Source organism: Periplaneta americana, chromosome 6 (assembly GCF_040183065.1).
Source record: "Periplaneta americana isolate PAMFEO1 chromosome 6, P.americana_PAMFEO1_priV1, whole genome shotgun sequence".
NCBI classification, from domain to species: Eukaryota; Metazoa; Arthropoda; class Insecta; order Blattodea; family Blattidae; genus Periplaneta; species Periplaneta americana.
The window spans coordinates 150,859,404-150,882,875 of NC_091122.1; the positions used below are offsets into that span (position 1 = coordinate 150,859,404).

General features: G+C 34.8%; 1 protein-coding gene across 1 annotated transcript in view; it reads left to right on the forward strand.

Annotated features, from left to right (window-relative positions):
- Window positions 1-19,071, forward strand: part of alphaSnap (Alpha-soluble NSF attachment protein) — a 48,876-nt gene extending 29,805 nt beyond the window's left edge. Inside the window, exon 5 of the mRNA XM_069829298.1 lies at window positions 15,387-19,071. Coding sequence (XP_069685399.1) covers window positions 15,387-15,536 — 150 coding nt within the window. The 3' untranslated portion in view covers window positions 15,537-19,071. The remainder of the gene's footprint in view (window positions 1-15,386) is intronic.
- Window positions 19,072-23,472: the final 4,401 nt, after the last annotated feature.

Here is a 23,472-nt window from a genome sequence, read left to right on the forward strand (position 1 = left end):
AATAATAATAATAATAATAATAATAAATTGATAAATCAATCAAATAAAATAAAATTTTAGCAAGCTATGTTGTCTGTAAAAGTATAAATATAAAGTATATTTATTTATTTATTATTTATTTATTTATTTATTCTGGTGTAGTTAAGGCCATCAGGCCTTCTCTTTCACAACACCAGGAATACAAATACAATAATACAAATAAACAGAAAAAAAAATACACTATATACAAAGTAAAGCTACACAAGAAATAAAGAGAGAGAGAGAAAAAAAACACTATAAACAGAGTAAAGCCACACAAAAATATACACAGGTTGCAGTTACACAAACTTTAAATGAGTGATTAAGTATCATAATTAATTGTATCCTATCTAATTAACTAACTAACATAAACAAGAAACTTGAAATTTTAATCTAGATTAAAAAAGAAAAAGAAAAAAAAACACAAATCAATACTTCTAGCAATACCTAAAAACATTAACTAAGACAAAATTTGCCAATTTAATTTTGAATTGATATAAAGTCCGGCAGTCCCTGACGTCATTAGCTAACGAATTCCAGAGGCGAGGTATTTCTACAGTATAGGAAGATGAGTATAAAGACGTTCTGTGATGAGGGATAGAAAGAAGTGCTTGATGTCTGTTTCGAAGAGTTGTAAGAAATTGAAAGTGCGATAACAGATAATTCGGAGTAGAAGTATGCATGATTCTAAACAGAAGAGACAGTGAATGTATTGTTCTTCGTTCCTTCAGACGCACCCATGAAAGTAACTGGAGGGAAGGTGTTATATGGTCAAATTTACAAGTATCGCAGATGAATCGTATGCACACATTATGAACACGTTGTAGTCTCTCAGCTAAGAGTGAACTTACATTAGTTAGCAAGGAATCGTAATAATCATAAGCATATGTATAAGCAGCACTAAAAAAAAAAGTTAGTCTTTCTCCTCTAGTTGAACAGAACAGTTAACTTATAATATTTTGTAACAGTGTTGTATTTGTAATGGCACAGGGCAAAAGTAAATACATTAAAGAAACCAAGAAGGAAATTCTAGATAAGATTGACCAAAAATTATTAATTTTAAAACCAAATGGCGATTTTTGCATTGATTCTTTAAATTCTGGAATAACTTCAGCACGAATTTTGTTTGCTGCATCCTTGATATTTCGTGATATGGTCATTGAAGTGGAATAATAGAATCTGCATTCACCTTACCTTAAGTAGCTCCAATGTCAATCATTGTCTGCAATTAAGCATCTCTTAATACACACTATTGTAAAAATGTTAAAGTGAACATCTAGATTTGGTTTATTTTTATTAAATACCGTGACTGAAATAGATTGTCTTCTTTGGAAGAAATTTGAGATGCATCATAAAATCTCTGTTCTTTTTATGCAGACACACATTTAACAAGCTACAGTACAATAAACATTTTCATTACTGATACGAGTTCGACAAGATAGATTCTGAATAAAATTATTGATAATATGAAACATTATTTCATTTAAAGAATTATGTTATTTAAAAATTATGTTTTCTTGTTTAAATATTCAAATACTTCCTGCTTGTTGTGCTATCTGAAATAAAAACAAAATAATAACCTTCTTAGGTAGGCTGTTTTGAGTATTAGGCATTAAAAGATGATGTAATTGTAGTGCAACAACCTCGAGCGCTCATGACTGACCAAGTAAATGTTTCAATTAATCGGTTATAAATTCTCGACTGCATGCACTCGGGCGTATCATTTCCCGACTGCCTTCTTCACAACTGAGGACTGATCGGTGAGTTCGATCGGCCATTTTCAAGAGAATGCAGAGATCTAGTGGTAACAGATGCAACAGATAGGTTCACCTTTATTTGCTTTCCTTGATGATGAAGTCATTATATGTGTTTATGAAATGTTGTATATCTATGTACCTGTGACATGTAGAGCAGAAAAAAATTTCACACTATGTTGAACACTGTGAAAGTATTATCTTATATGCAGTGTATTCTGAAAATGCCGTCCATGAAGCATAAGAACGTGTTTGAAACATATCCTCAAATTCATAATTTTACCTGAAAGTGAAATGTGGCATCTTGTTTCTTAAAGCTAGTAACGTTTACTCAAGTTTTGGTCTAAATATTATAGTAATTAGCCCCATTTGAGTCTTCTGCACTTTCTGAAGCAGGTTCTGTGATATGATTACATGGAAGTTGCATAAACTGAGCACACATCTGGTGGTGCAGAGCAAGGTCATATTCCACAAAAGTATGATCTAATACATTACAAATATATTGAGCTGTAACTAATAGTTACTAGTAGAATTGTAATTGATTAACTAGCGGACTTACTCGTGTTAATTATGTAAGTTTGTGCGGCTTACAGCTGTTTTGGTGCTTCATCACCATCCTCAGAGCCTACTAGATCTCGGCGTCATCACGAACACAAGAACCAAAAACTCAACACACTAGAACAATATGAAATATACAAAGACAATAAAACACACTCCGATCAAATTCTCAACACACAGATCAATTTCAACACACACACACACACACACACACACTATTTGACTCCACCTTTCAACACCTTTCAACAATCAAACGCACCCACATAACAGGCAGAGAAGTTCGAGATGACGCCGAGATCTAGTAGGCTCTGAGGATGGTGATGAAGCACCGAAACAGCACAAACTTACATAATTAACACGAGTAAGTCCGCTAGTTAATCAATTACTTATATTCAAGTGTTAAAAGTAGTGTACGCAAGATTCAAAATGGAGTAGGATGGTGATGAAGCACCGAAACAGCTGTAAGCCGCTCAAACTTACATAATTAACACGAGTAAGTCCGCTAGTTAATCAATTACATATATTCAAGTGTTAAAAGTAGTGTACGCAAGATTCAAAATGGAGTAGGATGGTGATGAAGCACTGAAACAACTGTAAGCCGCACAAACTTACATAATTAACACGAGTAAGTCCGCTAGTTAATCAATTACTTATATTCAAGTGTTAAAAGTAGTGTACACAAGATTCAGAATGGAGTAGGATGGTGATGAAGCACCGAAACAGCACAAACTTACATAATTAACACGAGTAAGTCCGCTAGTTAATCAATTACTTATATTCAAGTGTTAAAAGTAGTGTACGCAAGATTCAAAATGGAGTAGGATGGTGATGAAGCACCGAAACAGCTGTAAGCCGCTCAAACTTACATAATTAACACGAGTAAGTCCGCTAGTTAATCAATTACATATATTCAAGTGTTAAAAGTAGTGTACGCAAGATTCAAAATGGAGTAGGATGGTGATGAAGCACTGAAACAGCTGTAAGCCGCACAAACTTACATAATTAACACGAGTAAGTCCGCTAGTTAATCAATTACTTATATTCAAGTGTTAAAAGTAGTGTACGCAAGATTCAAAATGGAGTAGGATGGTGATGAAGCACTGAAACAGCTGTAAGCCGCACAAACTTACATAATTAACACGAGTAAGTCCGCTAGTTAATCAATTACTTATATTCAAGTGTTAAAAGTAGTGTACGCAAGATTCAAAATGGAGTAGGATGGTGATGAAGCACCGAAACAGCTGTAAGCCGCTCAAACTTACATAATTAACACGAGTAAGTCCGCTAGTTAATCAATTACTTATATTCAAGTGTTAAAAGTAGTGTACGCAAGATTCAAAATGGAGTAGGATGGTGATGAAGCACTGAAACAGCTGTAAGCCGCACAAACTTACATAATTAACATGAGTAAGTCCGCTAGTTAATCAATTACTTATATTCAAGTGTTAAAAGTAGTGTACGCAAGATTCAAAATGGAGTAGGATGGTGATGAAGCACCGAAACAGCTGTAAGCCGCACAAACTTACATAATTAATACGAGTAAATCCGCTAGTTAATCAATTACTTATATTCAAGTGTTAAAAGTAGTGTACGCAAGATTCAGAATGGAGTAGGATGGTGATGAAGCACTGAAACAGCTGTAAGCCGCACAAACTTACATAATTAACACGAGTAAGTCCGCTAGTTAATCAATTACTTATATTCAAGTGTTAAAAGTAGTGTACGCAAGATTCAGAATGGAGTAGGATGGTGATGAAGCACCGAAACAGCTGTAAGCCGCACAAACTTACATAATTAACACGAGTAAGTCCGCTAGTTAATCAGTTACTTATATTCAAGTGTTAAAAGTAGTGTACGCAAGATTCAGAATGGAGTAGGATGGTGATGAAGCACTGAAACAGCTGTAAGCCGCACAAACTTACATAATTAACACGAGTAAGTCCGCTAGTTAATCAATTACTTATATTCAAGTGTTAAAAGTAGTGTACGCAAGATTCAAAATGGAGTAGGATGGTGATGAAGCACCGAAACAGCTGTAAGCCGCACAAACTTACATAATTAACACGAGTAAGTCCGCTAGTTAATCAATTACTTATATTCAAGTGTTAAAAGTAGTGTACGCAAGATTCAGAATGGAGTAGGATGGCGATGAAGCACCGAAACAGCTGTAAGCCGCACAAACTTACATAATTAACACGAGTAAGTCCGCTAGTTAATCAATTACTTATATTCAAGTGTTAAAAGTAGTGTACGCAAGATTCAGAATGGAGTAGGATGGTGATGAAGCACTGAAACAGCTGTAAGCCGCACAAACTTACATAATTAACACGAGTAAGTCCGCTAGTTAATCAATTACATATATTCAAGTGTTAAAAGTAGTGTACGCAAGATTCAAAATGGAGTAGGATGGTGATGAAGCACTGAAACAGCTGTAAGCCGCACAAACTTACATAATTAACACGAGTAAGTCCGCTAGTTAATCAATTACATATATTCAAGTGTTAAAAGTAGTGTACGCAAGATTCAAAATGGAGTAGGATGGTGATGAAGCACCTAAACAGCTGTAAGCCGCTCAAACTTACATAATTAACACGAGTAAGTCCGCTAGTTAATCAATTACATATATTCAAGTGTTAAAAGTAGTGTACACAAGATTCAAAATGGAGTAGGATGGTGATGAAGCACCGAAACAGCTGTAAGCCGCTCAAACTTACATAATTAACACGAGTAAGTCCGCTAGTTAATCAATTACATATATTCAAGTGTTAAAAGTAGTGTACACAAGATTCAAAATGGAGTAGGATGGTGATGAAGCACTGAAACAGCTGTAAGCCGCTCAAACTTACATAATTAACATGAGTAAGTCCGCTAGTTAATCAATTACATATATTCAAGTGTTAAAAGTAGTGTACGCAAGATTCAAAATGGAGTAGGATGGTGATGAAGCACTGAAACAGCTGTAAGCCGCACAAACTTACATAATTAACACGAGTAAGTCCGCTAGTTAATCAATTACTTATATTCAAGTGTTAAAAGTAGTGTACGCATGATTCAAAATGGAGTAGGATGGTGATGAAGCACTGAAACAGCTGTAAGCCGCACAAACTTACATAATTAACACGAGTAAGTCCGCTAGTTAATCAATTACTTATATTCAAGTGTTAAAAGTAGTGTATGCAAGATTCAAAATGGAGTAGGATGGTGATGAAGCACTGAAACAGCTGTAAGCCGCTCAAACTTATATAATTAACACGAGTAAGTCTGCTAGTTAACCAATTACATATATTCAAGTGTTAAAAGTAGTGTACGCAAGATTCAAAATGGAGTAGGATGGTGATGAAGCACTGAAACAGCTGTAAGCCGCTCAAACTTACATAATTAACACGAGTAAGTCCGCTAGTTAATCATTTACTTATATTCAAGTGTTAAAAGTAGTGTACACAAGATTCAAAATGGAGTAGGATGGTGATGAAGCACCGAAACAGCTGTAAGCCGCTCAAACTTACATAATTAACACGAGTAAGTCCGCTAGTTAATCAATTACATATATTCAAGTGTTAAAAGTAGTGTACACAAGATTCAAAATGGAGTAGGATGGTGATGAAGCACCGAAACAGCTGTAAGCCGCACAAACTTACATAATTAACACGAGTAAGTCCGCTAGTTAATCAATTACATATATTCAAGTGTTAAAAGTAGTGTACACAAGATTCAAAATGGAGTAGGATGGTGATGAAGCACCGAAACAGCTGTAAGCCGCACAAACTTACATAATTAACACGAGTAAGTCCGCTAGTTAATCAATTACTTATATTCAAGTGTTAAAAGTAGTGTACGCAAGATTCAAAATGGAGTAGGATGGTGATGAAGCACTGAAACAGCTGTAAGCCGCACAAACTTACATAATTAACACGAGTAAGTCCGCTAGTTAATCAATTACTTATATTCAAGTGTTAAAAGTAGTGTACACAAGATTCAAAATGGAGTAGGATGGTGATGAAGCACCGAAACAGCTGTAAGCCGCACAAACTTACATAATTAACACGAGTAAGTCCGCTAGTTAATCAATTACATATATTCAAGTGTTAAAAGTAGTGTACACAAGATTCAAAATGGAGTAGGATGGTGATGAAGCACCGAAACAGCTGTAAGCCGCACAAACTTACATAATTAACACGAGTAAGTCCGCTAGTTAATCAATTACTTATATTCAAGTGTTAAAAGTAGTGTACGCAAGATTCAAAATGGAGTAGGATGGTGATGAAGCACCGAAACAGCTGTAAGCTGCACAAACTTACATAATTAACACGAGTAAGTCCGCTAGTTAATCAATTACTTATATTCAAGTGTTAAAAGTAGTGTACACAAGATTCAAAATGGAGTAGGATGGTGATGAAGCACCGAAACAGCTGTAAGCCGCACAAACTTACATAATTAACACGAGTAAGTCCGCTAGTTAATCAATTACTTATATTCAAGTGTTAAAAGTAGTGTACGCAAGATTCAAAATGGAGTAGGATGGTGATGAAGCACTGAAACAGCTGTAAGCCGCACAAACTTACATAATTAACACGAGTAAATCCGCTAGTTAATCAATTACTTATATTCAAGTGTTAAAAGTAGTGTACACAAGATTCAAAATGGAGTAGGATGGTGATGAAGCACTGAAACAGCTGTAAGCCGCACAAACTTATATAATTAACACGAGTAAGTCCGCTAGTTAATCAATTACTTATATTCAAGTGTTAAAAGTAGTGTACACAAGATTCAAAATGGAGTAGGATGGTGATGAAGCACTGAAACAGCTGTAAGCCGCACAAACTTACATAATTAACACGAGTAAGTCCGCTAGTTAATCAATTACTTATATTCAAGTGTTAAAAGTAGTGTACACAAGATTCAAAATGGAGTAGGATGGTGATGAAGCACCGAAACAGCTGTAAGCCGCACAAACTTACATAATTAACATGAGTAAGTCCGCTAGTTAATCAATTACTTATATTCAAGTGTTAAAAGTAGTGTATGCAAGATTCAAAATGGAGTAGAATTGTGTTCCACAAAGGTTTCTTGTACATTTCCACTTCATTGCTCCATACTTACAACAAACGATTTTTCATTGTTCTGTTCCACATAAGTATTAGTATTAGTCACTCTGTTGTAATTTGTACAGATTTTTCTACAACTGAAGAAATTCTAATAACTTGAAATTCCGGTAAACTTTCTGTGTAAGGAAATAGTTGACTCAAATATGCAGTGTAATAGTAGTGAAAGTTTATACAAAGGAAGAATAAATTTCCATTTTTACTCTGTACTTGAGTACAATGAACGTTTTAGGTTAAGTGCATTTGAAGCAGAAGGACCTTTCACTAACATTAGGCATAGATTAGAATATCCAACGAATTGAAGTCAATCGTTATCAGCTAAGCATCAGTTACTAAATACTCTTCATTGGTTGGTTAATGGTAGTCAATAGCAGATATGCATGAAATATCAAAGTGTTCAGTGTGTAGATAAATTCACTCTGTGATAGCAACTATAAGTGACATACAATTTCAGTACAGCTCCTTATTGTGTCTTTGTAAATGTACCGAACAGAGTGTCTTGCCTTGCCTCTAGCTCTTTTAAAACAAATAATTTAGTCTCTTTCAACACCACTTTCCTTGTTTGTGAAACAATAACAAACAAATTAACGCACTCATATGGGAAGATCGGTACTGGTACCATCTCTCGACTTCAATTGGTACTTTTACACACGGAAAGTTACGACTGTCATCTAAAGTGAAAGATCATGTATAAATATTGACAAATGCATGATAAAATATTCAAATTCTCAATATTCCTGGTAAAATAATTCAGACAAATATAGGAATGATAATATCGTTTCTTGCATCCTGAAATACTAATTTATTACCAAGGAGATGGACTTTACCTAATTCAAGCTGTAATGTCATGTGGCAAATAGCAGTTCCTCTGCCAACACTTTTATGACGTCACTAATAACTTTTTATTAATTCTATTCAACTTACTGTTGTACATTATTTTGTGTAATAGGAAGTTACAACTCCATACTATACAGGAACTTTGACTAATAACTAATAATGTATTAGACCATACTTTTGTGGAATAGGGCCCAGAAGGAAACAGTGTGTGCTTTTAGTACAACGACAAATAAAGAAGGCTAGCAGACGAGTAAACATTACCCATCTGGTAGTTTGAAGCATTTGAAAAAATGCAGGTTTATTGAAAGATATTAGCATTGTAATGGAGTGTAGTGTAGCGTCTCATCCTGGATGAGAGTTGCAGCTGTCCAGTGTCACTACAAGATTTTACACAGAAAGTCATCCTGCAGATCGCAATGGATAAGCAGTAGTAAATAACAGGGTTTCCAATCTCTAGCACCTTGCAACTTTGTATAGGAAAGTTCACTCATGATTCTTGGTACTTCGGCAAACGGACTAATGCTAAACTTATTGCACGATTTTCAGTACTTGTGTTATCAACTGTATTATTACAGTAACAGTTGTAACTGACACCCAAATAACCGGCAATACCAAAACAATGGCACTTTTGACTAGACCAAAAGGAATGTTTAAATCTGTCACATTGCCACAGTCTGGGCCATCAGTTTTACCACATTAGGAAGTTTGCATGAACTTACATTTTCAGTGAATATTCGAACCTAAAATTAGTGTATTATTTGTGTTGTGTGATGTGTTTTAATAAAGACAGTTCACACAGTTTTTATGTTCATTTAGTTACGTTCGGGCTGTCAGTGTTGCCACATTAGGAAGTTTACACGAACTTTAATTTTCAGTGAATATTCGAACCTAACATTAGTGTATTATTTGTGTTGTGTGATGTGTTTTAATAAAGAAAATCCACACAATTTTTATGTTCATTTAGTTATGTTTGGGTCGTCAGTGTTGCCACATTAGGAAGTTCACACGAACTTTAATTTTCAGTGAATATTCGAGCCTAACGTTAGCATGTTATTTGTGTTGTGTGATGTGTTTTAATAAGGAAAACCCACACAGTTTTTATGTTTATTCAGTTATAAGCAAGTGATGTATGTCTGTATGTATTTATTCACACTGCAGTGGGTATATACCCGGTGGCAGTGGTAACTAATTACACTCAATAATGACAATAATAAACTTATTAATTAAAAATACAATTAATAATAATACTAATGATTAATACTAACAATAATTAATAATAATAATAATAATAATAACAACAACAACAGGGAATATACTAAATTAAATGAAACGATCACTTAAAATAACATTTGAAATAAATCTAATTTGTATCTTAAAACTAAGATCCAACTAAAACCCACGAGTATGATATGTTCATATCTGCACAAGTACCTTTCAAATTACATTCATTTCGCTGTCAACTCACTCACTGCACTGGAACTACGACACATTTCACTGATTCTATCCTGATTTCACTAACACTTCAAAAACATTTCACTGTTCAAATACTATGCACTGCCACTATAAACTATAAAGCGTCACTGACAGGAACACATTTCACTTACACAGCACACTTCACTGACACGACATACTTCTTCACTGATACAACACACTTCACTGACACAACATAATTCTTCACTGATACAACACACTTCACTGACACAACATAATTCTTCACTGATACAACACTTCAATAACAACATATCATTTACACCCCTTAAATACTGTGTATAATTACCGTCTATTAGTAAGGTCCTTAAGCCTATTTTTAAATACATTTTTGGTTGTTGGTGAAGCCTTTAGTAAGTCTGCAGGTAAAGCATTCCAGTCCCTGATAGTACGATTGAGAAAAGAAAACTTTCCAGTGTCCGTCCTCTGCCTTCTTTCCCTCAATTTATATGAGTGGTCGTTCCTTGAAGAGTAATTTGGCGGCTGCAACCTATTTTTTATTTCTCTCCAAGCAGGCTCACCTCTGTATGTTTTGAACAGTGCGCATAATCGAATTCGCGTTCTCCTGTCCATGAGTGTGTCCCATTTTAATGGTGAATTTTTCCGACAACACTTAAGAGCCCGTTTTTGAATCTTTTCCAGTGTCTTAATATGTTCTAATCTGTAAGGATCCCAACATGCAGCACCATATTCCATTACTGGACGTACTATAGATAGAGAAATAAGCTTCACATGGGTGCAGTTAGCACCATGAAATACAAACTTTTTTTTGTATTAATCAATTATTCGGCAAAATCTCGTATCCGGAACTAGCCTGGTCCCTTTGGTGCCGGATAAGAGGGATTCTACTGTGCATTGTGGAATAGCACGTGTTGTTATGTTATTTGTAAGTATAGATCGAATCGACATTGTTGATTTAAATTAGGGAGAGATTTTCTTTTAAATTCGGTGTTAGACAAGAAAACAAATAGTAGGACGACTGTTTTAACAGAATAAAATTGGACGAAATCGGAACATAAGAAAGAAGTTCAAGAAAGTCTCTCAATTGTGTAGCATCACAGTGTACAGTTTCACATGAATCTGCTGCACATACGGCAACAAAATTACTTAAATAATTTTAACGTAAGATTTCAGTGGTTCAAGAACTGAATAATCCTGATAACAAAGCTAAAATTATGTCGTGTAATTGTTAGCTCTCTTCCCAAAACTTTAAAAAAACCTGATTTTAGAGGAAACGCGAATTTCTGCTGCCATTGCTATAAGCAAAAATCAAATAGGAATTTATACTTACATTATTTTTCATGTAATTTTGCTCCTTGTGGAGAATTTCTGTTACGGTCTTATGGATATAGTGTTTCATGGAAAGAAAGTAGCTCATTTTTGCTCTGGATTTAATTAGTTATGGAAAAAATTGCATTCTTTTCATTGAGAATTCAGAGGGATAATGTCACCAGTGGATACCTAACCTCAAAAATTATATGAATCCACTCTTAGTTGAAAACTTCAAATTTCGGAGATAGTGAATTTTGGGGAAAAAAGCTCACAATTGGTTTCTATAATCTGTACATTATGGGATTCTGACTTAGAAGTGATATTTTTACTGACTACATTTATTGGGATATGTGAATCCCTAAAACAATCATTATTGGTGTTCAGAAGTACCTGATAAGTTACATGAGCATCCATTACGTGGCATTTGTTTTGTTTTTCGTAATATTACACACCTGGGTTTAAGCCACAGTCGCATTTGTCGCATTTTGCTACTCGACTTCTAAAAGTACAACAAACTTTGAATGTAAATGTGCAAAAATGCGACAACCACATTGGACTTCAGAAGCGAAGGTCATAATGGATAAAATGAAATCAGAGACGTGTTTGAACTAGACTGAATTTAAATGCAATGCTGATGGCATTGGCAATGTTCTAAAAGGTATTGAGCAATAGATGTTCAGGAATTGGTTTCAAAGAGTTAGTGCAATTCATGTAAGTTAAGTGAACAATTTCTTTTAATTCATTTATGTAATTCCATCGCATACTGTAAATTGTGAGTGAGGATTTAGTTGCATGAATCTTGTAAAAACTGGAATTAGAAACCACCTTTCAGTAAAAAGAGTTAGCACTCTGCTAACAATAAATCTGGAAAGGCCTACTAGTAAAGAGTTTAGAGTGCCCATAAAATAACGTATTTTAATGTGATGTAAATTCAGCAGTAATTGATTTTAAACATACAGTATCTATGTCTAATGCTTTACTTACATAAGTAGGTATATCTAGAGTGTGATAAGATGGATTGAAAGTAATAAAACTTCAAGAAACAAATAACATAACTTTTTGTTTCTGCATACTTTATTAATTTTATATTTCTACACAATTATTTATAGGGGAGACTGTTGTACCTTTAAACACTTTTCACATTTTATTTTTTTTTTAATTTTGGGAAATGATATTTTTTAAATTAAAAAATACTTTAAATAATTATTGAAGATTCCTTTACAACTTCGTGTATATATTTTCCTGTTCTACACATCTATTAAGGATGGAAAAAATAAAATATAATATGTTCAAAGGTACAACAGGTTCATGTACCTTAGAACATACCCTCTTGTAAGTTGGAACACATGTAATATAGGTGGGAATATAGTTGTAAGAACTGACAATCGTATTTAAATGTATTTGCAATCATAAACCAGAGAAGGCTGCTCTGATTGAGATTTTATTTCCTGGAGGAGCAATAACTGCTTCAACAGCTTTCTTCAAGGCATCCGGATCAATTGGGGACCTCTTAATTCCAGATTTAGTTCGTGGCATGATCTTAAAATAAAATAAAAACAAAAACCAATAGTATTATGTACTTTGGAACACGTTCCGTGGTGCAAGATGTTCTGTGTTCAAAGGTACAAGAAGGTGCACGTTTAAACAAATGTGGCTACCAAAACTATAGATTCGAATAAATCATGGAAATTAAAATATGTTATTACTCACCAGATAATACGGAACACATTGTACTTAATGGATGGTAACAAATACAATCTGGTTTTATGTTAGATAACATATATCAATGAACGAAATGTTTACTTTTGGTACTAAAAAAGATTCTTTCGTTCACAGAACTCACACTTTGCAATAAATGAAACCAAAACTACGACCAGAGCTACTTAGCGTCTTTCCCTACAATCTACTTCAGTTTAAGTCCTCTAGGTAGTAACAAAAAATAAAAAAGAAAAAATGTTCAAAGCTACACTATGCTAAAGGTACAACAGTCTCCCCTAATATTGCACAAGCATTTCGCAGTTTGCACAAGAATATAATTTTTCATTTGTGCATTTTTGCGAGTTATTTATTTTCTATCTTAAACCCTGTTACACATACAAAAAAAAAAAAAACTGGGCTATTTTTCAGCATTTTATTAAAGTTTGTTTATGAGCAAGTGGACATTTCGGACATTACAGGTAAGATTAAACACTATGACGCCATTTAATTACACTCTCAACCCTGTAATTTAATCCTAAGATTGAAGAGTAGTTTCTGTATGAGTACTTTAATGGTGGAAGCAGGACCTATTACATGGGTGAAGGGTTAGTCAACCATCCTTTACATTTTGGAGGTGCTCGAGGTTGGAAATCCTGTATTATCAACAGTTTTTACATGTCTTAAATTATAGACATTAATCATGATATATCCATAACAAATGATTGTGGATTATTGTTTTCCACACTTAAATTAATTATACATTTTGGTTACACAACATTTAACACTGTATCACTTCGGAATATGTATTATAAGACTTTCTTGTGTTAAATTCTAACGTACCTTGTTTACATGTTTCGAACTTTTCTGGGTCGTCCTCAGAAGGCCTACCCATGGGATCACCCGTCTCCAGCATACTAGCAGAAATATTCTTACACCACATAGAACAGACATACATACTAAACAAAGACAACAACAAACACGCAGACAACATCATATATTGGCACAGATATGTAGATGACATACTAATACTATACAAAGGAAACAAAAGACAGATCCAAAACCTACATCAACACATAAACAAAATACACCCAAAGCTACACTACACATTAGAAATTGAAAACAACAAATCCATAAATTTTCTACACATCACAATAACAAAAGTAGACAATAAACACACATTCAAATTATACAGAAAACCCACAACAAAACACATACACAACACATCCAACCACCCAACACAACACAAACAAGCTGCATTCTGAACAAAATGGTACACAGACTACTCAACATACCAATGAACCAACAGGATTACAACGAAGAGCTAAACACAATCAAATATATAGCACAAGAAAACGGATACAACCCTAACATAATAGACAAGTAATATGTAAGACAAAACATAATCACAAAAAAACATAAGAATACAACACAAACACAAGAACACAAAAAAATATATCGCACTAACATAGAAAAAAAAAACGCACACAAAATTGCAACCTCATTCAAGAAATTAAATTACAACATCGCATACAGAACAAATAACACTCTACAAAAACATCTCAACACACAAACAAACAAATACAACCACACAGGCGTATACAAACTCAAATGTAACACCTGCAACAAATTCTACATAGGACATATAGGCAGGTCATTTCAAACACGTTACAAAGAACACATCACAGCCATAACAAAATTACAAAACACCTCCACATATGCAGAACACATCACAAATGCTAACCACACCCACAGAGACATCAACACAGACATGGAAATACTACACATCCAACCAAAAAGCCAGAAACTAAACACACTAGAACAATATGAAATATACACATGAAAACACACCCAACGAAATTCTCAACACACAACTCAATTTCAGAACACACACACTCTTTGACTCTACATTACACCACACGAACACACCCTCACAAGAAACAAAACAAGAGGCGCCAAGACCAACGACGACCAGTTCTGAGGACGACCCATAAAAGGTCGAAACATGTAAACAAGGTACGTTAGAATTTAACACAAGAAAGTCCATATTCCGATCTTAAATTATTATAAAAGCCAGGTTATGAACCGATTAAACAGGAAGTAGTTGGCAGGGCGAGAGGAAAGTGCGGGTTAGAGGGGTAGCCTGTTCAGCGATGACATGTTGAGTGTGGAGTGTTGGAGGGGAAAGGAAGAATGGAGCTTTTCATTGGACCTCACGTGAAAATGTCGTCTGCTAACGAAAATCTGGCAATGGAATCACGGAGACAGTGTAGCCAAACTTCGCAGTTCATTTGGAGTACCACGTGCATTACGAGTCGCATTTCATACCAGCGTCATTAGCTCGTGCTTTCTTAAAAACAGTAATTTTAATTACTAATATTGTTGATAGTGTTATCGAGAACTATATATAGTAGTTATTTTAAACATATCGGTGACAAATGATGAACACGCTTTGAATCTCGCTCCACTATGTGGCAACAGAGCTCAGAAAGAGAGCAACAGAACATTGCTTCCCGTTTAGTCGGTTCATAACCTGGCTTTTAGTATAGTATCATATCCTCTTTTCTGTAGTATCGTTCGTGGATGGCATTTTTAGAATATCATACTTTATGTTGCATGTGTATGTAATTTTCATATTAATGTGTTTGGTGAATGTGTTTAGGTATTGATTGATCACATGGAGGAGCAGAATGTAGATGGTTTCACCGAGGCAGTAAAAGACTACGACTCAATTTCACGACTAGACCAGTGGTACACGACTATACTGTTACGTATCAAGAAACAAGTCAACGATAATCCCGATCTTCGTTGAATTATTCTCTTCTGTCATGGACGCGGCCTTGACATCAACGAGCTTTGTCGTCCTACGAACATAATGTCACACTTCCCACAACCGATATGAAACTAAGAAAATCATAACAATACAGTCTCATAATAATAGACATTTTATTTCCCATTTATAAAATGCTGATTACACTTATTACAACTTTACATTTTCCTTGCTGCATCTGCATATTAGGAAAGGAGTAATCTAGTTTCATATTTGGGATTTTTAGTTCTGTTACCGTACATCTCGATGCTGCAACATGTGTTAGCGACTGATTGTGTGAGAGTGTGATTTCCCAGCACGTAAGTTACTTTCAGGAGAAATGAAAATTATTTAAAACTGATTTTTCTATTATTAAATATGTAAGTAAATGTTTCGTTAATATATTTCCCAATAAAGGAAGAGAGTTATTCCAAAACGAGTATAGGAATGTATGTGACATGAAGTATTATTTATTGTAGAAAAATAACAATGTATGGGTCATGTTGAAATGATGAAGCTTGAGCACGTTGTAAACTACAAGTCAGAACCTGGATTATGGTTATGCCGGTATTGTTCCTTGGAAGTCAGATTTCAGATGCTCCCTCTTCAATATAGCCATAATCATAATTAAAAATGATGCTTCAGGCAAATTCCATAACTAAGTTGAAATTCTACACTAATATCATTGGTGACAAAGTGCTTGTAGTTTCCAAGCGAATGATGTTAGTGTAGTTGTGAGGTCTACAACTCACTCTTGTTTCTGTAACTGCCTTTACAGACGCATAATTAAAACTAATACCTAATCGTATGACCTCAAAGTCTGTGCTAATAGTTGCAGAACTTGATGGGGTGTAACTGACTTTCACCACTGATCGTACATGTTAGTAAGAACATGTCAGTGCTGCTTATGCCGCCTCCCCCCTTTTTTTTAGCAAAAGAAGACCATAAGGTTACTGCACTACATTTTATCCATTACGCATTAAGTGATAAATTTACGAATGTTGATACATTTTAATCTTGTTGCTCTTTGTGTCTTAGAACTTTTTCCCTTGTGAGAGTGATTCGGAGTGTAGGTAAGGATGTAGAATTTTTTTTTTATATATATATTTAGAAATTACTGTCTTTCTTAAAACAGTGGGAAAGACTCTTTCCTTTCTAGAAGCATGTTGGTTAGATAAGAGGACAGAAACATGATTTATAAACAAGACTGTTATTTAACACATTGTGATGTGCAAAATAGGCTTGTGTGAAAGTGGAACCACACACATTAGTTTGGGTGACTATAAGGCTTTAAGTTATTTATGTGCATTAATTTTCATACCTTCAAGGCCTCACATGTCCTTGTATTTGAAATCCTTGCTGTTCAGTTTGGGTGTTGGACATGTGATAAAGTTTTTTTTTTCTTCTCTCTCTATCTCAGAAGACCGTAAATGAAGTGTTGCGTGTTCTGGAGAACTGCCGTAATGTGTGCCTAATCTTGGTTGTTGCCGTGTCTCATTGTTGAATGATCTGTCCATTTGTAATGGGAGATTGATTTGTTCCCAGTCTATACATTGTTACTTGTACAATATCAGAATGGAAGTTAAAAACCATTCCTGTTTGTGACATTAGGGCTTGTGTTCTCAAGATTATTCTTTTCTTTTTCTACAATATTTGTTTTCACCGTACTGCACCAGCAAATTTGACGTTTAATTTCTGTATTTCATCATTTTATAAATGCCTTTTGGTGCCTGCGAGCTATTAAACTTTTACAACGGAAGGTAATAACTATTTATTATCTAGACCAGTAGTGATGGGTCGTTCGCGAACGAACTGACTCTTTTGAACGACTCTCTCCTTCGAGCTAGTAACGAGCTAGCTCGCTCGTTGAGAGCTGGTCGTTCGCGAGGCACTTCCAGCTCCTTCAGCTCGCGACTGTCAACCAGCTCACAGCTCGTCTCACGACTCCCGCTCTCGAATAACCAATGGCATTCAATGCATGATCACGTGATATCTGCAGTTACTTTGAGAAAGACAGAGAAGGTGAGACCGTGCCATACGCCAATAGCGGACGGATGTGGAACTAATATCACGCGGCTTTCTATCAGCTGATGTTTGTGTAGAAAAATATATGTATAACATTGTATAACGTTTATGTTGCAGGCTTTGTTTTTTTCATCTATTTTGTTTAAAATATTACGATTGTCCCTGTTATCCTTCTGATTCCTAATGTCATAGATTACACTATTATTGACAGTTTCGATATGTTACGCAACCACCTCTTTGAACGATGTCGTTCGCGAGCTGTCTAGCCTCTCGTGAACGAGCGAGATGGCTGCCAGCTCGCGAACGAAAGAGCTGACAACCAGCTCACGAACGAAGGAGCTATCAACCAGCTCGTGAACGAACTGACTCTTTTGAACGACTCTCTCTTGGGAGCACGAGGCAACGAGCTAGCTCACGCTAAGAGCCGTTTGGACCCATCACTATAGACCAGTAAGATTATGGTTAAAATTAACCGTAAACTCGCTTTTACAAAATGATACTGAAGGATGCAAACTGAATAGCTCTGATTTCATGATCGTATATTCTGCTTTGTAGAGCACGTGTTTGATTAATGCATATAATAGAAAATGCACTTCCTTTCAGATGATTGAATATGATCACACATCTATAAATTTGCACTATTTGTAGTAATTTTATAATATATAAAAATATCTTACTAAGATTTCCTTCTTTATTGAGCATTTTCATGGAAATCTTTACATTTTTAACCAAGGCACCAGGATATGAAAGTAATTAAAAGTTTAGAATGTATACGTATACTAATAAAGAAATTTCACATTTTCTATCAAACTTTCAGTAAATTTTCACAAGGAGCTTAAAAATTTGGTTTTTGAAAATTTGATAAAAGTGCAATGCAACTGAATGCAATCTATCAATATTTAAAACTGAGAGGCAGTGATTCTAGGAATCCATCTTTTTCCGTAAATACAGTCAATTTCAATCACAAAACGAAAGAGCTTACACAGATTTAATTTTTATTTCACGACATTAAAGATACCTACAAAACAGTTTAATTTGTATAATATTTTTGCATAGACCTTGTAGTTTTGATTTTGTATTATGAAGAGTTTAATTCCGTGTGTACTATATAGTTTATATATATATTCTGTACAGATGTAGATTATTGTTATTATTGACTCCATGTGTTTTAGTTCTCAAATGTTTGGAAATGTTTGTACATTACTGAAAAGGTCTCTACGAAAGAAATAGTACTTAGCCTTGTTGTGAACCAAGCCTCAAGGGCGGTTTCCATATTACCCTTTTGCACAGGCTCAATGTTTTGTCGCTAGTATCATGTATGTTGGTGTGTTAGGTTGTTGTTCTCTATTACATGAATGAAGACAAAGGAGGTGTATATATAGCAGATGCAACAGGTGGTTGGAAAAATGTGCATCTTGTAATGCTTCCCCACCCATCTGCTGCCTGTGGCATATTATCTATGTGAATGTATTCAAACCAGTGTTTTATGCAATAAAATCCTAATGACATGCTCTTCTGTCATGAAACATTTATTATTGTTTCAACTTCATAAATTCACAGCTGAAATCTTTTTCTTATTTTTCTGTTTATTACATGATTTAATGTTAATTGAAGGTTGGTACAGCAATGGGAATTGTGGATTAACATTTACAGTGCATCCAATTTAAGACCTTAACACAAAGCTGCACTGTTGGCGTCCATCTTGTGGCCTGAAAGACTGTCACAAAAGAATGTCTAGTCGCTCATTACCAATAATTATATATTATTACTAGCCATACCCATGCGCTCCGCTGCACCCATTAGAAATAAATATAAAGTAATTACATAATTAAAATAGGACATTTGATCCAGGGAACATTCGTGTTTGTTAGAAGGATAAATAGTTTATTATGTTACTTAATTTAAATTGTATTAAAAAATTAAAATGCGATCATTTTGATCCAGAGACCTCTCATTTGTCATAAAAATTATTTTAGGAAATACAGGAAACGAATGTATAGAATGGCTTATCAAGTTTTCTGTGCATCTATTTTAATCTTACCTGTCCTCGATTCACTCAGAAGTTACTGTAATAACATCATAGCATTATGTCCATCTAGAGAAGCTACACTTCCCAATGGTGAATTAATAATTAATTACACAAATCGGTAATTTAGCTTCTGATATTACATCATACAAACACAGAAACATTCTCTGTAGGCTATGTTTTATAGCTTTCAATTGTTGTTGTCCAAAACCCCTTATAGACGAAGTCATTTGTTTTTCATTTCATTACACACCTTAGATGGCGTTGTTGTAATTTTGAAACTCATTTATCTCATTAAATATCAGTCCTATCAAAATTGTATATAGAATAAAACTTATTGGAAATTATTTTTAAAGAAACTTTTGTTATGTAATATTTTTCATGAAAATTAATAATGAGGGAGATATTTTGATTTATTTAATTCAAGCCCCCTGATAACCCTCCCCCCCTTTTAAATAAAATATTTTGAATGCCATATAGCCTAAATTCTAAGTTACAACGAACTTAATTTATATTCCAATTTTCATATAAATCGGTTCAGCCATTATCGCGTGAAAAGGCATCAAACATCCAGACAGACAGACAGACATACAAACAAAAATTAAAAAAAAAAGCGATTTTCGGTTTCAGGGCGGTTAATTATGTATGTTAGGACCAGTTATTTTTGGAAAATCGAAAATTACGAGAAAAATTTCGGCTAGAGATTTATTATTAGTATAGATGAGGATTGTTCCGAAAGTAATGCGTCCTATTTTTTTTGTGTTGACCTATAACATCTGAGCTGGATGTTAGTGGTGTTGTAGTAAAGGTTGAACTTTTTACGCTAATGTCCGTTAGTTTGGTTGTTGTGCGAAAGATAGTAGCAGCAGGGCAATCTACTAAAATGGCATCTGACATAGAGATGTGTAAGAAACAGAGATGTGTTACTTAATTCCTCACTGCCGAACAAATTGTACCCATTGCCATCCATCGACGTTTGCTGAAGGCATATGGAGACCATACAGTGTATGCAAGCACAGTAAGGCCGTGAGGATTGTGTTTCAGTTGTGGTGAAAATGTCAATCTTTTGGGATAGGCGGAGCGTGATTCTTTCGGCTGCCCTAGAGCCTGGAGAAACTGTCAATTCTGGCTAAGATGAAAGCCTGAATTTCCAGAGTCAGGCCAGAGAAGAAAACCTTTCGCTTTTGAACGTGATAAGGCTAGGCACCACACCAGTTTCGCGACATCGAGCCTGATCTGTATATGTTAAACATAAATATTAATATAATAATCCTCTATGTATACGTTTCATACATTACCGTATTTTAACTAATCATATGTTAAACATAACTGTATATATTCCATTCACAGCCACGGGCGTAGCTTAGGCAGCTAAGGCTCTTGTCTGCCGATCCAGAGTTGCGCTCGGGCGCGGGTTCAATTCCCACTTGGGCTGATTACCTGATTGAGTTTTTTCCGAGGTTTTTCCCAACTATAAGGCAAATGTCAGGTAATCTATGGCGATTCCTCGGCCACACCTCGCCAAATATCATCTCGCTATCATCAATTCAATCGACGCTAAATAACCTCGTAGTTGATACAGCGTCGATAATTAACCAAGTAAAATAAAAAAAATGTTCTGTTCACCATTCCTTCTAGTACATCCTTCAATATGCAGCACGTAGAGTTGAAAAGCCGGGTTCGAATCCTGGTGCCAGAGAGAATTTTTCTCCACTCCACCAATCCTTTATCATATGATAATGCAGAATTCTTGCATGGAAATATCATATCGTCACCTAAATGCAAGAACTAAGTCACTTGATTTTTCATATTTTGTGACATTGCCTATTTACTTATTTATTGCACTAAGAAATATTTCTCGCTTTCTTTTACCTAATTGTTATATTGGAAAATAGATGTCGCTGGTATCGTTCGATCAGTTACCGGGTACCTAGTTCTTGAGTTACATTTTGTGCGATTTTTGCTATGCTATAAAAGAGGTGACTAAAAAACGCAAATTTCGAGTTATCTAGTTCTTGCATTCACGTGATGATATGTACTTCGGTACATCGCTATAATAGTCTAAGAGAGAGTTTGCACATGCTCAGAAAAGGCTAGATGGATTAGGAAAGAACGAAGCTATTGTAAAGTTATGGACTGTTGAGGTTGATGACTTCACCCTGTAAAACAGCTAATGATAAGCCTTGGAAATTATCAGTCTTAAAGAACAAGAAATTAGGGGATGAAAAATGGATTTGGGAATTTAAAACCTAAGGCTAAATCGGAAGCTGCAGTGAGAGAAGATGCTGAAAGTCTAAATAAGGTTAAGGCACTGGAAATCAAAGCCAATTAAAGGGATTTCCGGAGGTGATTCATTAAGAAGGTCATGGCTTGATTCGGACTGTAGTGCTGTGGCAGAAGAGATGAAATTAGATATTTAAAATATAGAAAAAAGAGAACCATCTCCTTTTATGTTTGAAATGACCTGAATTTCACCTTAAATAAAATTTAATCTCTATTAAAAAGCCTCGTATAATAGATTGCTTGCATGTTATTTTATGTAGGGAATGACATTTTGAGTTAGAACTGTATGTTAGAACTCATTCAATCATTTTTCACTTTTACATTTTCTGTACATCCATGTTACTCACACAGAATCCTTGTACCTTTCAGATAAAATAGGAACTCATAGTTTCTTCATAATTTACCAACTGGATAACATTTCTTTTACGTTTGGTATGTTTTAAAATTTGTAATAGAATGTGTAATAATGTTGTTTCAATGTTCCTGTTTTTCACAATGCTTTGACCATTTTGCACAGAAAATGTAAGCATGAAATTTTAGTTGAAAACAGTTTTACACATTATAAAAATTAACTCGTTCATCAGTATTTTCAGTAATTAACTAATTGGCTCACATAATGGCTTTAATTTCAGTGATCTAGATTTGTATGTAAGAGACTTTTGAGATAGAATTTATGCTGAACAAAAATGGTGTTGAGAAAATTTTCTTCTCTTAGTAGGCCTACTTACCTCACCCTATTTTTCACTGTTAAACACAACAAAAGCAAGGAAAATTGCTGCATTGTATCATGTCCTTAGAACAGTGGCGATTCGTGATATTTTTTGTATGTAGGATATGAGATTGATGACTGATGACCAAGACAGAAAGTAATAATAATAATAATAATAATAATAATAATAATAATAGCCATTAGGAAAGTCCAGGATAAGAGAGAGGGTTTGGAATTTAACGGGTTACATCAGCTGCTTGTCTATGCGGATGATGTGAATATGTTAGGAGAAAATCCACAAACGATCAGGGAAAATACGGGAATTTTACTTGAAGCAAGTAAAGAGATAGGTTTGGAAGTAAATCCCGAAAAGACGAAGTATATGATTATGTCTCGTGACGAGAATATTGTACGAAATGGAAATATAAAAGTTGGAAACTTATCCTTTGAAGAGGTGAAAAAATTCAGATGCCTGGGAGCAACAGTAACAAACCTAAATGATACTTGGGAGGAAATTAAACACAGAATAAATATGGGAAATGCCTGTTATTATTCGGTTGAGAAGCTTTTATCATCCAGTCTGCTGTCAAAAAATCTGAAAGTTAGAATTTATAAAACAGTTACATTACCAGTTGTTCTTTATGGTTGTGAAACTTGGACACTCACTTTGAGAGAGGAACATAGGTTAAGGGTGTTTGAGAATAAGGTTCTTAGGAAAATATTGGGGGCTAAGAGGGATGAAGTTGCAGGAGACTGGAGAAAGTTACATAACACAGAACTCCACGCATTGTATTCTTCACCTGACATAATTAGAAACATTAAATCCAGACTCTGTTATTTGTCTATGATCCAGACGTTTGAGATGGGCAGGGCATGTAGCATGTATGGGCGAATCC